General features: G+C 42.8%; 2 protein-coding genes across 3 annotated transcripts; both read left to right on the top strand.

Moving 5' to 3' along the window:
- The first annotated feature begins 1,516 nt into the window (after positions 1 to 1,516).
- slc35f6 (solute carrier family 35 member F6) lies at positions 1,517 to 5,944 on the top strand. The gene is made up of 6 exons (XM_003971804.3): positions 1,517 to 1,711; positions 3,022 to 3,094; positions 3,188 to 3,359; positions 3,457 to 3,669; positions 3,746 to 3,856; positions 4,752 to 5,944. The coding sequence occupies exons 1-6, from the start codon at positions 1,635 to 1,637 to the stop codon at positions 5,231 to 5,233; spliced, it is 1,128 nt and encodes a 375-aa protein (XP_003971853.1). The 5' UTR covers positions 1,517 to 1,634; the 3' UTR covers positions 5,234 to 5,944.
- A 5,180-nt stretch (positions 5,945 to 11,124) lies between these two features.
- hlx1 (H2.0-like homeo box 1 (Drosophila)) lies at positions 11,125 to 14,161 on the top strand. Of its 2 annotated transcripts, XM_003971803.3 has the most exons (4): positions 11,125 to 11,721; positions 12,028 to 12,219; positions 12,351 to 12,535; positions 13,331 to 14,161. In XM_003971803.3, the coding sequence occupies exons 1-4, from the start codon at positions 11,277 to 11,279 to the stop codon at positions 13,658 to 13,660; spliced, it is 1,152 nt and encodes a 383-aa protein (XP_003971852.2). In that variant the 5' UTR covers positions 11,125 to 11,276; the 3' UTR covers positions 13,661 to 14,161. The 2 variants fall into 2 exon arrangements, with proteins under 2 accessions (XP_003971852.2, XP_011610490.1); XM_011612188.2 differs by lacking the exon at positions 12,028 to 12,219.
- The last annotated feature ends 1,637 nt before the right edge of the window (positions 14,162 to 15,798 follow it).

Genomic DNA, 15,798 nt, shown 5'->3' with positions numbered 1-15,798 from the left:
GGTCTCTGATTGCTGATGGACGTGTTATATAACCCCAGAGGCTGCAGGCGTCTGCTCTGTGGCCACAGGTGAGCGAAGCCCAGTGATCCTGAACTCACCTCAGTTTGGTCTTTTGAGCTTCAGTGCATAAAAGGTGGACGTGGCGCCGCAAAAGAAGCTGTGAACTGCTGCTCAGCTTACCATGGCACACCTCCACGGCCTTGGCTGAGTGATCCCCCCCCCCCCACCGATACCTCTGTGCTTCCGCAGGTCCTTCCTCGCATCGCTGGAGGGTAGCTGCTTTCATCACGCATGGAATTGTGGCACATTAGGGCCAATGTTATGTCAGGGTTTTTCTTAATAAGTTCACACAAAATGCCAATTTCTTCTTTTGTTAAAGGAATCAGGCTTTTGGTGGTAATCGGTTTTGGAGATGACTCGATAAAAGAGGATTGTTCAAATCCACTATGTAATGTTTTACAATCACTTTTTTTTTCTTTCTGAATTCATTAAGTGGACCACCCAGCTTTCCTCTGTAGGAATCCCAGAGCAATTCTCTCTGTTCGGTCTCCAGGGCTTACAAAGAAAAGAAATCAGTAGACAAGAGCATATTCCTGATAACAATTGGTGTGTGTTTATCATGAAACGTTTGAGCTCGCAAATGTTTTGAAGGTATTGAAGCTTTCCCAGGAGTTATCTCATGTGATGCTGGCTCATCAGGTTTATTGATATCTTAACTTTTGACTGCTAGATCATTTATTTTTAGCTTTTGGCCTCCAGTTTTCAAAGAACAGTAATCTCATGGATGATGGAGTGCATGGCCTATTTTTAAATAACTCGAGGCCACACGGGGAAGAAATTTACTGCTGCTGCGCTTAAATCCTCTATTTCTTTCTGGACTTTGTCGCCCCCTGCTGGTTTCCTGGGTTCTTTTCATGTTTCGTGTCAACATTCTCCAGTCTGACCAGTTTGGCACTTGGTTGATTGATGGTCTGGAGGACTGTAACTTTGGATAGCTAAGTGTTATTGCTCCCAAATTATTTTGTTTCAGACAAATTGCACTATGCAAACAATGATGATTTCAACCGGATTTTCTTTTATTCATGGAGAAAATTAAATGCAAATATTTCGTTTACCTTCATTTTTTGAGCAAAAATGTAACATTTCGTTGCTGGGATCTGCTCGTTCATCAAAAGCCTCACCGAAAATAAAACCTTTTGTGCTTTATTAGGCGATTGTACAAGATGATATGAGAATGATGGTAAATGATTAACTAATACCGGTACATTTTAAGCTGAGCGACTTTTTCCAGGTCTTGAATCGTTTTGTGATTCTAACACCCGCGTTTTAAAACGGTTGTAAAAAGTATCAAATTAAACTATCCAAATCAACTAATCATTAAGATTGGGTTCAATTAATCATTGTTCAAATTAATCATCAAAAAAAAGTTTCTACCTTCACTTTCGGTCGCACCCCTGTCGGCTTTGTTATTTCCGATGCTCCTGAATGCAGCACCGTGGTCAGCTGACTCTGAGTTGTCATGTGGCGTTTACGGTCGAGGGAGGAGAGAGTGTCAATGCCGACCTGGGTCTTTGTGAATAAAACCACTTCTGTTGTTGCTTTCCTTCCTCTGTTTGTCCCGTCAAACGTCCAGCATGGCTTGGACAAATTATCAACTGTTCCTGGCTGGACTTATGCTCACCACGGGCTCAATTAATACGTTATCAGCAAAGTGAGTGACTTCAGTATTTCAATTAGTGTCATGTGTTTACGTTATTACAATGTAGGTCGGCTGTACTGAAGGTTAGTTAAAAATACTTAATTGCGTATGTATGATTAATAAACAAGATCTTTAGGTAATTTGCAAAGCTGTGTGGCTTATTACGTTCAAACGATTAGCTTGTCACCGTATACTTACATGTGTAGTTCACGTTGCAAACGCTAACTTGCTACATAAGGAGCTAAGTGGCTATTTAGTATGGGGGCTTCAAGAGAGCTCATTAAACCATCAACATCGTGATAAATTCTTGAAATTGCCTAAGGAGATAGAAATCCCAACGTTAGTGAAACCGATCGATTGATGATCTGATTGATGATGCCAGGAAGCAGATACTTATCTACAGTTAGTCATTTTTATCTTAGATCAAAAACTGTCCTGTATTTTGAGTCGATTCAGTGTTTCTCACCCACTATTTAACAATACAAAACGAAACCATTGACCGTCCACAAATTCAGAACAGGAAGTAGATTCTTCCTAATAATAAGTGTAGCTGAATTACTGGTTAAATCTAATGAGCTGACACGCGTATGTTATGCTTCTATCTTTGTGAGGACTTTCATTGACTTTACGTTCTCCATCCCATCACACTAACCAAAAGCCTAACCTGGTTCTAACCTTCACCCACATTTTAACCTTTAAACCAACCCTGGGCAGCCTTTCATAGATGTGAAATCCAGCCAAATGTTCTCACTTCCCAAAAATGTGCAATTTGGTCCTCACACACACAAGCTCACGCATGTTCATATCCAAAGAAATCAACTTCATGGAAAAATGTTGCTGTCAAAATTAAGGTTCTGTATCTTATATGCATTAGTCCAATCAAGAAATACATGCTCTAAAAATAACAGGCTACATTAGAGGCACGGAGCCCATTTTTATAAGCTTTAAACTAGTCGTGTTTCGAGTGCTGTGCCATCACTTCTGCAGCCCTCATTCCCTTGTCTTGCATTTTTTTTTGCAGACAGTCTGCTCACATGCTGGTCATGCTTCCCCTGACAATCTGACTGAAAGTCATCAGGATGCGTACTCATTAACTTTGACAGTAGCTTAATCACGTCATATGACTTTGCAGTATTACTGATTTTCCACTAGACGGTAAATCAAGCAGAAGTTGTCATCAAAGTTCTCCACTTTGCGTTTGAGTTCAGTTTGATATCAGGTTTGGTCATGCAGATGTGGGTGAAATGATCCATGTCTACCTCTGAAAACGATCGTTAATTATTCCTGTAACTACGTTGTAATGATGTCTTTCTGTCTGACAGATGGGCCGACATGTTTTCAGCCAAGGGTTGCCATGACGACCCTGAACATAAGTTCTCTCACCCATTTCTCCAGGTGAAGTATGAAAGTGAAACTATGAGATTGACGCATCGGCTGATTAAAGTGAGGCATAAACGTAGGTTTCCCCCCCCCTCTGTTCCTCCACAGGCAGTGGGGATGTTTCTGGGCGAGTTGAGCTGTCTTGTCGTCTTCTACATCTTAATTTGTCGTGACAGACAAAGCCCAGAACCCAAGATGAACCCGGGCCAGAGCTTCAATCCGCTCCTCTTTTTCCCACCTGCCATGTGTGACATGATGGCCACCTCCATCATGTATGTCGGTAAGTACCTCAGGAAGGAACGTGGACACCATCGGCCCCGGACTCTTTAACTTTTTTGTGTTTTAGATATGTTGTTTCCTTTTGTCTCTGGTTGTAGCTCTCAACATGACCAGTGCCTCCAGTTTCCAGATGTTGCGTGGGGCTGTCATTATCTTCACCGGCCTGCTCTCGGTCGCCTTCCTGGGCCGACGCCTGGCGCCCAGTCAGTGGATCGGCATCTTCATCACCATCCTAGGGCTGGTGATCGTGGGGCTCGCCGACCTCTTCAGCAGGCACGATGACTCGCACAAAATCAGCGAAGTCATCACAGGTTTGTTCTCCCGCCCTTGTGTTATCCGATGGAACCGGACCTAATCCAAGTAGCTGATGTCCTCTCTTTCCTGCAGGAGACCTTCTAATCATCATGGCTCAGATCATCGTTTCGGTCCAGATGGTCCTGGAGGAGAAGTTTGTCTACAAACATGACGTCCATCCTCTCCGGGCTGTCGGCACGGAAGGTACAGCAGCAATTTAATATGGGTATTCCAGGGGTTCGAGGGTCATGACCTTTACAGAACAGCTGAAGAACTCAATAGTGACAACTGCAAAAGTCATTGTCACATATCAGGAAATCATTTTTTTTTATTAGTTTTGTCCATTAATGCAGTATAAACTACATAATTATACTACGTACTAATGCTGATAAATATCTTTTAGTGACCCTGATGCTGCTGAAAATGCCCTTTTTCACTGTTGGTTTAGGTGCCTGTAAACCCCTTTAAGACAACCCTGTCTGCTCTAGATGCTTTATGAAGCAATATTCTTATTTATGCCTGAAAAGAGGATGTGGTTGTTGTCAGTTAATGATTATCAGCGTTTCCACTTGCAGATAGAAGGTCTAGAAGGTCAATCCTTTTATCAGGCCACAACCCTGAACTCATTGACGATCTGCTGTTTCAAGTCACGACAGACAGATGAAAACCTAAACACACCCTTGGAAGTCAATACTTCTTATCAAGCCACTTGCAAGTGAATACACGAGCTGCAGAAACTAAAACCTCCAACTCTGCTACATTTGCCTTCAGTTTCCCAAACATTTTCATTTTCTTCACCTCTCGTGCAGATTGATTTCTAAATTGCACAACTGTAGCTGTTTTACTTCCAACAGGAACACGTTTTTTTGTGGTTTTTATGTGTATCTATGTGTGTTTGTGTTTAGAAAATCGATTCTGAAAGCAAAAGTGAACACATTCCCTTCTATCTTGCTCTGGTATATTTGCTACTGGAATGCTGCCGGACTAGAAAATGTGTTCTTACTTCAGTAAACAATTCAAGTTTTCTTTGAAAGCTTCCATGAGCAGGTTCTAAGTTAAAACTGATGTTACAACTTGTGTAAATGTTGTGTCTTCCCAGGTTTTTTTGGGTTTGTTGTCCTGTCGCTGCTCCTCATCCCCATGTATTTTATTCCCGTCGGGAGCTTCGGTGACAACCCGCGTCAAGTCCTGGAGGATGCAATCGATGCCTTCTGTCAGATCGGCAACCAGCCCCTCATCTTGTTGGCTCTGCTGGGCAACACCGTCAGCATCGCCTTCTTCAACTTCGCCGGGATCAGTGTCACTAAAGAGATCAGTGCCACCACCCGCATGGTGCTGGACAGCTTGCGCACGCTGGTCATCTGGGTGGTGAGCCTGGCGCTGGGGTGGGAGCAGTTTCACGGCCTGCAGGTGCTGGGTTTCTTGGTCCTGCTGGCGGGCACGGCGCTTTACAATGGACTCCACCGCCCCCTGCTGGCCAAGCTGCCGTGCTGCAACACGCTGACGAACGCAGAGGACAGTGCAGAGGAAAGAGAGAGACTGTTGGGTGACGGAGGAGTGCAGGGTGCAGACAACAGCTAAAGGGTGGCTCAGTGTTCTGGACTCTGTCACCTTTCTTTCACACTGTCAGCCATACTCCGTTTTAATCATACCTCAACACGTTTCAATCTGAATGACAAATACGTCAAAGGAAGTACTTCACAGTCGTCACCATGTGCACAACAAAACCTTAATCTCATCTCGTTGGCCTCAGGTCATTTTATGATTTTTTTTAAGGACTTGAACTGATGTAGTATGGATTCACTAAATAACATCTTATAAAAACAGCTTTTAAATTCGTTTTTCCAATTTTCTTGACCAGATGCACATTTTGAAATGTTATTTTTTTAATTGTCACTTATTTTAATTCACACAGCAGTTACACCAGGCTGTGTACTGTGGACAATATCTGCATAGTTCTAACTTTAAAATAGTTTTTTTATTTTTTTTTAAAAAAAAAGCTTCCCTTTTGTCTGATGTGGAGGTCAGCAGTTTCATCTGTGGTTTTTTTTTTTTTTTTTACAACTCATACATTACATTGTGCACATGTTAGCACATCATTGTCAGACCTCTGGTTTGCTGCGTTGGCTATAAAATAGGGAAGAAAGGGAATCGTCAATAAATCACATTTGGATGGTGTAATCAAAGTTTCACTCACTGTTGCACTGCAGAAAACAGCAGTAGATATGATGTAATAGATGGGAAAAAAACAGTTAAGTGGACAAATTAAAGGAAAGTATTACAGTACTTATACATGCAGGAGTCTCACTAATGTGAACAGCAGCTGACACCTGTCCTCGCTTCCTCTTTACCCTCCCTGAAGGCCGCATGCATGCACAACCACGGGGTCAAAGGTGAAGCCCAGAAGCCCCCTGGGATCTGCACACCTGACCCTGTCCAGGAACAGGATCTGGGTGAAGGGAAATGTGTTAATTGAGTACATACATGTTGGTTAATATACAACACGCATCCGGCTGCATTTATCAACATGGTTACCTTGGATTTACTTTACTGATTAAAATGGATAGATGTATGAGAAACAATAATAGAATTTCAAACTATTAAATATGTAAATCCTCTTACGCTACATCATCATACTAATGGTTTTCTGCGCACGTGCCTCACGTTAGTCACAGCTAATAATATTTTTGGCGACTAGGTGGCAGCATTTAGCCATAAAATGTAAATACTACTGCGAATCTAATCAAGGTCTTTATAGGAGCTGATCACAATAACCAAAATGACTTGAAACACACGTGCAAGTAGAAAACACAAGAGTGTCCATTTATAGTTTCCATAAAAGCTACGATTAAGTGCAGCTGCAGGGGAACCTACAGCCTCTGACGTTGAAATAAATAAATAAAATTGGATATAATAACAAGCCAGGGCAGAAGCTCCCACGGGGACTGTGGAAAACATTTCCAGTAGTCAAGATTTTCCTCCCATGAGCACAAAATAATTCCCATAAAATAACAGTCAGAATAAGCCCAAGATAGATAGATAGAGAGAGAGAGAGATAGACAGATAGATAGATAGATAGATAGAGAGAGATAGACAGATAGAGAGAGATAGATAGATAGATAGATAGATAGATAGATAGATAGATAGATAGAGAGAGATAGACAGATAGAGAGAGATAGACAGATAGAGAGATAGAGAGAGAGATAGATAGATAGATAGATAGATAGATAGATAGATAGATAGATAGATAGATAGATAGATAGATAGATAGATAGATAGATAGATAGATAGATAGATAGATAGATAGATAGATAGATGGATAGATTACATTCAGACCTGCTGTTGTGCACTTTCCTCTCTGATGAATCATATTTTTCCACTGCTGCAGTCATACAGCAGCAGATTGACCGAGACGTGAACTATTAGAGGGACGCTCTGCTTTGCGTCAGCCTGCTGCCACTGTGCACCGTGACTGACTCATGGCCCAACACATTTAACAGCATTTAGAAATCTATTAGAACCCTTCATTTGCCATCTTTTAAACACTAAATCAAAAGAGAAATAACAGCCCTTTGAGTGACATCTCGACAACCAACCACGAAAAGGCAGCACATGGCAAGAGCTGCAACTTGTGGTGTTGAATTAAAAGCCCACGTTCAATATAAACATATTTATTTATGTGGAGGTTTATGCTTCCTGGTGGCAGCTCATTAGAAACACGGCAGCAGCAGCAACTCTTAGCAGTTTGTTATAAAGACCTTTTGTGTTTCCATTAGTTCCCCTCCTGCAGTATTTAGATAACTGTACATGATTTAAGTGTGTGTACGCTCGCACGCCGGAGCCGCAGAAAGGCCCCCGACCTGTGGCACAAGAGGCAACTTTAATCTGTTGGAACATAAACACGGGGGACAAGAGTCACGGTCGTATTTAAAAAGGTTCCATTAAAGCGGCTCCTTTAGGCTGTTTATAGCTGAGGGAGAGTGTGATTAGTGCCCCACTCCAGTGTCCAGTTAATGAACCCGTCATGTTTACCCCCCTACCCCCCCACCCAAACCCCTACCCAAACTGCTGCAGTGGAATTTTTCTCTTCTTTTAATCACATGACCTGCATCCAGTGACCTCAAGATCTGTTATTTTATATAAGCCGTTTCAACCATCAACCCTGAAGAAATTCTTTCTTCTACACACACACACACACACACACATACACCGAGCTCATATTCAGACTCCTGAAATATAATTATGAGGTTCTCTCTCTTCACCGTCCATTTTCGGCCATTTAACAGCGTTTTGTTGCGATGCTGCGTTTGTGCACGTCCTCCTGACAGCTGCAGTTATTAATTGCGTCTCCCCGGAGCAGCTATCTGAGGAGGCGCTGCGACTGCGGCGTCTCAGGGATCCCATCGAAAAATGATTTGATATTGGTGGTCAGAGGTCAAAGGTCACGCTAACCAAAACCCTTTTATTTTTTCTTTAGAAAAAGAGATTTGAAATAAATCTGCCTGTGCTGCTGCGAGCAAAAATAGAATTAAATGCTTCCTGTTCCAGCAGCTTTGTTGTAATCGTGTCTATTTCACGTTTGGCACAGTTTATTTAAGGCAGTCTCACTAAATATAAAACCAAACTATAAAACCCTTTGGCAATGATCGATACTTGAGAAGCTTCTTTGTTTTATTTGCTTTGTATTATCACTTATTTTGTGAATAATTACTTGGGTTTTTAATATAATAGTTTCTGCGTTACTTATTTAATTAACTTGAATAGTTTTCATCCCGGTGCAGCTGTAACATGTATTTTCGTGCTATATTTCCAGTTTTATCCATCCTGGACATTATGCTGATCACAACACCCATTTTTGTCAGATAAAAGCATGCAAATTGCTCAACATTACTTTATCTTAAATTGCCCTGGCACAAATTAAACTCATCTCCTCCTACAGAGACATGACTGTGGGAAATATATTGGCTGCATTCAGGATCACTCAAACACAACTCTCTTGTTTGAAATTCACTTTAGACAACATCCTCGGCTGCTTTTTTCCCTCCCTGTGGAAATGATGGCAGGGTGCCATACAGAAGGCCGCACAATAGCCCAGGTCCCATTAAATCTGCGAAGGTTCCTTCCTGAGACAAACATTGCCAGAAATAGTAATCTTGGTTTAGAGGCGCAGCCTTACGGAGGTGGAGCAATAATTCTCGGTATAATAATGGAGATCGTTTAATTCTGTCCTGTGATCCCGCACAGCTACGCTCCGAGGTGCTCGTTCACGTTTCCTCCTGGCTGATAAGACTTCCTGAAAAACACACAGGGAGCAATCAAGAGACAACAATGGGCCCGGGCAGACGGGGGTGAGCCTCAGCCTCAGGTGGGCAGCAGCAGCAGCTCGGCTCGGCCGTCTGAAACACTAACAAATAATCACAAGTTCAAACCACTGCTGGCATGAATGTCAGTGATTATGAGTCCACCACAAATCTTTCATTTATGTCAGAATACTTGATTCTAATCATTCCAATGAACTCATTTATTGGGGGGTGAGTTTGCTCAGTTGATTATCTGAATGCAACGATTCAAATTAAGTGCAAAAATAGATCGGTTTGGTAAAATCAGCAGCTGTATACAATGTGATTCCACTTATGTTACACCTTCTATAAGATCACTGACGTCTAAGGAAGTGCGGTCCGGGCCGATCCCGTGCGCGGGGCGGCAGGATGAGGACGAGCTGGGACGGTCACGTCAGCACGCGCGCGAGAGAGAGACGCACGCCCAAACGAGGTGAGAAGGGCTGCGAAATTAACCAAATTTTAGAAAGATTTGTCTTTGTTTTGACAACGTGCACGTGCATGTGGTAATGTTATTAATCATTTCGAGAGACAAAAATTATTTCCTTTAATATCCGTTAAAAGTCACTTTACTTGAGGCCCATTTGACATCAGGAACAAACCTTTATTTTCGATGCATACAAGATTCGAGGTCTGTTTTTAAAATTCTTTTTCATGGAAAGTAGTTTCATTTTTAAATCTGTTGACAGACCTGCTGGACCCGCAGCTGGGGGTAAAACAGACTTCTATTGCGTTATTGGTTATCTATTTTATTTTATTTTATTACTTTGTTTGTTTACTTCTTTTTTGTGTTTCATTTTACGATTGATAAATGCTTCAAATTTGAACGTATTATAGGACAAATGTATGTATGTTTTTGGTTTTTTTTTTGGTTTTTTTTAAAACAACTATAACATTCGGCATTATTTCATTGTAAGTGAACACATCTGCTGATCTGGGCCCTTCAGTCCGCCCTGGTTCTGTTGGGGGCTTCAACACTTCCCATTGAAAAAGCTGATCTGCACCTGAAATAACTCGAGCGTGCTGCGCGCCGCTACATCCTCTTCCCTGGATTGTTTTGACTGCGTGATGGAGGGCAAACGTTAAAACAAGCTTATTTCTAAATTTAACCCGGAAAAGTGTCACTCGAAAACAGCATGATAGGAGGCAGCCAGGGTCATCGGCCCTTCCGCCTGCATGGATCCAAACCGCATGGAACCGAATCCAGAGGCCATTGTTTCTAAAGATGCAAGGGAATCGGGAGCTGCGCGGGAGCGCGCGTGGGTAAGAAAGGGCGCAATGCCCGATCTGTGCAGAGTGACATCTTATTCATCCTAAACGATAAAAAAAATCCCATTTAGAAAAGAACCAACGTGTGAATCTTGAGGGGCCTTGCGGATAAAGTATCACCTCTGAAGTTAATTGTGTTTTCGTTTTAGAGGAGAATACGTTTCCTCTGTTTATTATGAGCGTGGGGACGGATTTGCGTCACCGTGCAACTTGCCGGTCGAGATAAAGTTGCACAAATATTGAAAAAGGGAAGTTCTAACAGTCATTATAAAGTCCACCCCCCACCAGCAGCCCCGCTCCGGAAGAAATAAGGATTTCTTCTGTATCCTAAAATACTAATACAGGTTCTATTTTGGGGGGCAAATCTAGCAGGAATATCCGCTCATTTAACACGAACCCCAGCCCATCAAAAACAGGATGAGACGGAGCTAATAGTCGCTCTCCTGGGTTATAATGAATGCCCGAGAACGCTTCATTATTAGTTCTGTATTATTCCATTTCTACAGTTTAAGCTTTGGGCTTTTTAATGGTTTTTATGAAGCAGGGGAATGTGGAAACTGGGGGATAATATTAACGGCAATTTCTACGAAAGACTAAATATATATAAGACAAAAGTTGGTGTCTGTTTTTAAGCAGTGAGGAGTGAAGCATCTCTTTAAGTGATCCATCCATCACCTCGGGATCAGAATTACTTGGAGTGTTCTCGCTCGTTTGCGTGTGCGTGCGTGCGTGAGTGTGTGTGTGTGCGTGTATTTTACGCTTCATCTCAATTACAAGGGCGTGCCATCGGCTAATCCTGCCCATCCCATTGGTGGTGGGAGCAGCCAATCGCTGCGTCGGTAGTCGCTCAGGGTGGAACTGCAGGGTTTGGATTTCAGAGTCAAGAGAACGATTTTGGCACTGGCGCAAAGAGGACGGTGGTCTGTCCTCGCTGTAAACGCGCTTTATTCTCTGCCTTTGCGTGCCTGAGCTTTCTTAAAGTCCACCGACAAACTCTCGGGCACACTCGCGGCTGCATGATGTACACGGCTGGGCTCAATCCGTTTTACGCGTCAAACTTTAGCCTGTGGTCCGCGTACTGCGCAGGGGGATTCGCCGTGGATACCGTGAAGAAACCGTCGTTTTGCATCGCCGATATTCTGCAGGCGGGAGACGTCGAGAACATCCCGGGGTCGTCGGCCCTCATGGTGCATGTAGCGCACCACCGATCGCAACAGGGGCACCCCGGCAGTTCGCCGCTGCGTCCTTCTCCTGTCGCACCGGAGCCGTCGGTGTACGGTCCGCGGATGAGCCCGGGCTCCCCTTACCACAGACACGGACTACAGCTCACATCAGTCTCCAGAACGCCTTATAACTCCCAGCAAGCCCCTCCGCCTTCCAGCAAAGACCTTAAATTCGGAATTGACCGGATATTATCGACGGACTTTGATCCAAAAGGCAGAGAAAAGTCATCATTGAGAGGTGAGAGTGGGTTTTTATCAAGTGTTCCAAGTAAAAAGGGAGAACAGATTAGAGTGGGACTACTTCTTCTCACTGGTATTACGAGGGAATCCAATTAACCCCGTACGAAAGCAGGCAGAATTTAAACGGCCTCAGCGTCCCATGCCCTGAGTCCTCTTTAGCTCCTAAATCAGAGAGGTCAAAGGTCAGAAATCAGTTACAAACAGCAGCGGCGGGGCGTTTGTTCAAAAACACTGGCAGACACGCAAAAAATAAATCAACAAATAAAAATAAATAGTCCAATTTTTAACTCTCGCTCTGCAACAGATCTCACATCCATCGTTAGCTCGAATCGTCAGTCAGGGATGCACATCCCAGTCCAACCATCGGCCAGCCAGTACTTCTCCTCCATAGACTCCGGGATGAGTGACGCGGCCTCCATGATGAGCGCACTAGGCAGCAGCACCGGCGGCAGCGGCAGGCAAACAGGCCAGCATCAGTTTCAGGACACCTTCCCAGGTAGAGACATGGCTGCTGGGGGCTGGAGCAGGCAGGAGGCTGGAACAGCGCAGTTTGATGACACCTGAAAGATGGCTCCAGCTTTCTGTTCTTCTTTCCTCTCACCACTGCCTCCTCCTTGTGTCTTCCAGGGCCTTACGCAGTCCTGACCAAGGACACCATGCCGCAGACGTACAAGAGGAAAAGGTCATGGTCCAGGGCCGTCTTCTCTAACCTGCAGAGGAAGGGGCTGGAGAAGAGATTTGAGATCCAGAAATACGTCACCAAACCGGACAGAAAACAGCTGGCTGCCATGCTCGGCCTGACAGACGCGCAGGTAGGACATGAGGAGAGAGAAGAGAAACCTGGCGCGTAAAATGTCCACGAATGCAATTAAAAAAAACACAATAAATAAATATTACACGCTCTGCATGCAAAACCTTTGATGTAGATGATCTAGCAACATCTTTCCTGAGGTTTTGTTTTTATTTACAATATTCCTTGATTAGAGAAGAAAATAGGTCCAAGATGTGACTTTTCTCACCAGTTTATTTTATTTTTATTTTCAGTGGTTTTGAGGCAAATATTCACCCTTTTGAAGTTAAACAGCTGCTATGTGTTTGGGATTTTTTTTCCCTTATGCAATACAGCCACCTTTTCCATGAGTTTGGAAAAAAAAATCCTTTAAAATTCCTCTTATATATCAAAGACTAGATTGCGAGAAATTTATTTTTGAGCATCAGTTATAACATCGCAAAAGGTCTAAGAAAGATCCAGGAGAGGATTGACACTTTTATTAAATTAATATCATGTTAATATCATATTAATTCAAGCTAAAAAAAAGATAGCAATTTTCTACATATTGAGCAAGTGATCTGAACTGTTTATCACGCACGGCAGCAGCTGTAAATATTACAAGCAAGCAAACAAAACGCTTGAATTAAAAAAAAAAAAAAGGTTAATGTACGTGAACCTGCCACAACGGAGGCGTTTTCGTTCATTTTTAATATGGATATAAAAATAAAAAGGGTCAGCCATTATTTTGGTCATTGAGTCTCTCTCATTTTTACGGGAAGACTATATTATAATAACAGCGGTTTATAGCTGTGGTCGTCTGCACCTGCGTTTTCAGGTGAAGGTCTGGTTCCAGAACAGGCGCATGAAGTGGAGACACTCCAAAGAGGCCCAGGCTCAGAAGGACAAGGAGAAGGAGCAGCCCGACACCAGTGCGTCAGAGTCCGGCAACAGGGAGGCCAAAGAGCCGCTAGACTCGGAGTGTGAGAGCGACGAAAGAAGCGAGTGTGAGTCCGACGAGGGGACGCCGGAGGACAACTCCGAGGAGCACTTGGACGTTTCTGACCTGAACAAAGCCAGCGTGATCATGACGGGGAGCGCGCCGGGGGGCAGCGCGCAGACAGCGGTCAGTGTCACGGACACAGCGGCCTCCCAGGTGCTGATATGAAGGAAACGGTGAGATCCACGAACTACAGCAACGAGGTCTGAATATCCTGACAGGAGGAGCCGCTGATTTCAACGCTCCCCTTCCCCCGGAGCGGGGCTACGAAGGCCCCGGTTGAATCCTGCAAGGAAGTGGAGCTGCAGCGACGCTGTTACTGTTTAAGCATTACTTTAACCCAAGAGAAAAACGCCCGATTTAATTTATGAATGTGTTTCTTCCTTTCGAACCGTCGCTGTGATGATGACGGCAGAGACTATTTACATTTCTAATAAAATGGACTCTTGGCCTCCTCCACTCACTGTCGGGCTCTTCTCAAGAGCTTCTGCATGCGTCTCTTTTCTTCGTCTGAAGGAAAGCTGCAGTTGTGAATTGAAGGTTAAGAGCACTTGGCTCACGTCTTCTTGTTTATTTCGCTCTTGCATATATAGTTGTGCTATTTTTGTTAATAATAATTTGTAATAATTTGCACTGAAAGTGATGTAAATAAAGTATTTCTTATAAAACGGAACAATTATTATTATTATTATTATTATTATTATTATTATAACTAGAATAAATAGACAGAACAATAACAGTAAAATGTAATCAATAATTGAAAGACATGTGGAACTATATACAGATACAGTAAATAAAAGAGTAGGTTAACGCAATGTTGTTAAATTAATAATAGATTAAGTACAAGATATACTGATTGTACTTCCTCTTGTAAAATCTCTTCCTTTAAGTAACAAATATTTACTCAATATTAATCCTAAAGAAGAAGAAGGGGCTAATTTATAGTTTGTGTATATTTACTGGCTCCAGATAGCTATAGGGTCAATATATTTTATGTGCCAGACTCAAGATACAATCAACAATCTCCTCCATTGATAGCGGTGCTCATAACCTCCCTGCTGACCTCAGAGCTGCACTTCTGTTTTAATAAAGGTTATTACGCCACTCACAGATTCAGAGGAAAGTCGTGTCTCTCAAACAGCATCATCATGACAGTCAGTGATGACTTTTCAAGATTTAAGATAAAAGAATTTCACCTTTTCCCTGCAACTGCACTCAGAGACCCATTAAACATGTTTAAGGATGTTTAATGATGTGATGTAATCTCACACTCCCTCCCTTCACGTGTCCATTTACGTCCACCTGCCTCTGTCAGATGAATCATAATTTAAAAGAGTCCTGTAAATCTTAAATAAACCACACTTTCCCCTGTTAACTGCAAAATTCATTGCGATTCCGTTAAAAAACAGAATGTGCTGAGGCTGTGACTTTAAGCATCAGTTCTCTGTCAAAACTGTCAAATACTCTAAAAAAAGGATTTTTGGTGCTAATGCGTGATGACCTCTCCAGAAAATTCCTACTGAATAAGTGTTTTTCATACGCAGCTGCAGCTCAGTGTCAGCTGGTTGTGTAAGACGAGAGCTTTGAGTCACGCTGCTTGGGTCCAGCGCTCGGGCATCATTTTAGGCTGTTTGGCCTGGACCATCGGAGGCTCGGTCGCTGGGAGAAGACGTCTGCTGGTGACGCTTCCACTCGGATTTAAAACAAGTAAATGTTTTACATCTTTGCACTTCCTCAGTTTGCCTTTATTGGCCACTCTCCTGCAGTTTCTACAGTCATACTTTTTAAAAATTTCATTAATAACAGTATTTTTCCATAAAGAATAAATCAAATGCATATCCACACCACTTCCAAAACTAAAATTGTGAGACTTTTTTTTATTGCAGGAAGAATTATAATTACTCTAATATTACTGCATCTATGTGTATGCAAGTCTTTTGAACTGTATTCAAATATTCTATCATTCACATGTTTTTTTTTATTTTAATGTGGAAAATAGCTTCAAAATTTAAAAGTCCTTCCTAAATCGACGGTAATCAAAGTGTAAGAGAGTCCATCTAACTCATGGCATCACTCTATGTCTCAGGTTGGTGTCTCAATCATACTTTTTGTCATAAAACTATTAATATCCTAGTGAATGACCCAAACATACAGACCACCACAGAATCTCGCCACCATGGGGTCCGCTTTCTCCTCGTCCGGAAAGGGGAACAAGCCCCAGAGAGCTCTGAATTTTTTCCATCTCAGCATCTTGAATTTCACTTTTCCCTTCACGCTGATCTACGATTTACCTGCTGCCACATATT

Source organism: Takifugu rubripes, chromosome 16 (genome assembly GCF_901000725.2).
Source record: "Takifugu rubripes chromosome 16, fTakRub1.2, whole genome shotgun sequence".
Taxonomy (NCBI): Eukaryota; Metazoa; Chordata; class Actinopteri; order Tetraodontiformes; family Tetraodontidae; genus Takifugu; species Takifugu rubripes.
Note: the sequence above shows the minus strand (reverse complement) of the source record. Positions and strands in the feature narration are given on the sequence as shown.

What these genes read in the sequence shown, in the direction of transcription:
- slc35f6 (XM_003971804.3), top strand. Translation starts at nt 1,635, where the DNA reads ATGGCTTGGACAAATTATCAACTGTTCCTGGCTGGACTTATGCTCACC. An exon ending in TCTCTCACCCATTTCTCCAG is followed by an intron (nt 3,095 to 3,187) that starts GTGAAGTATGAA and finishes GTTCCTCCACAG; the next exon opens with GCAGTGGGGATGTTTCTGGG. An exon ending in CACCTCCATCATGTATGTCG is followed by an intron (nt 3,360 to 3,456) that starts GTAAGTACCTCA and finishes CTCTGGTTGTAG; the next exon opens with CTCTCAACATGACCAGTGCC.
- hlx1 (XM_003971803.3), top strand. Translation starts at nt 11,277, where the DNA reads ATGATGTACACGGCTGGGCTCAATCCGTTTTACGCGTCAAACTTTAGC. An exon ending in GTTTCAGGACACCTTCCCAG is followed by an intron (nt 12,220 to 12,350) that starts GTAGAGACATGG and finishes TGTGTCTTCCAG; the next exon opens with GGCCTTACGCAGTCCTGACC. An exon ending in TCGGCCTGACAGACGCGCAG is followed by an intron (nt 12,536 to 13,330) that starts GTAGGACATGAG and finishes CTGCGTTTTCAG; the next exon opens with GTGAAGGTCTGGTTCCAGAA.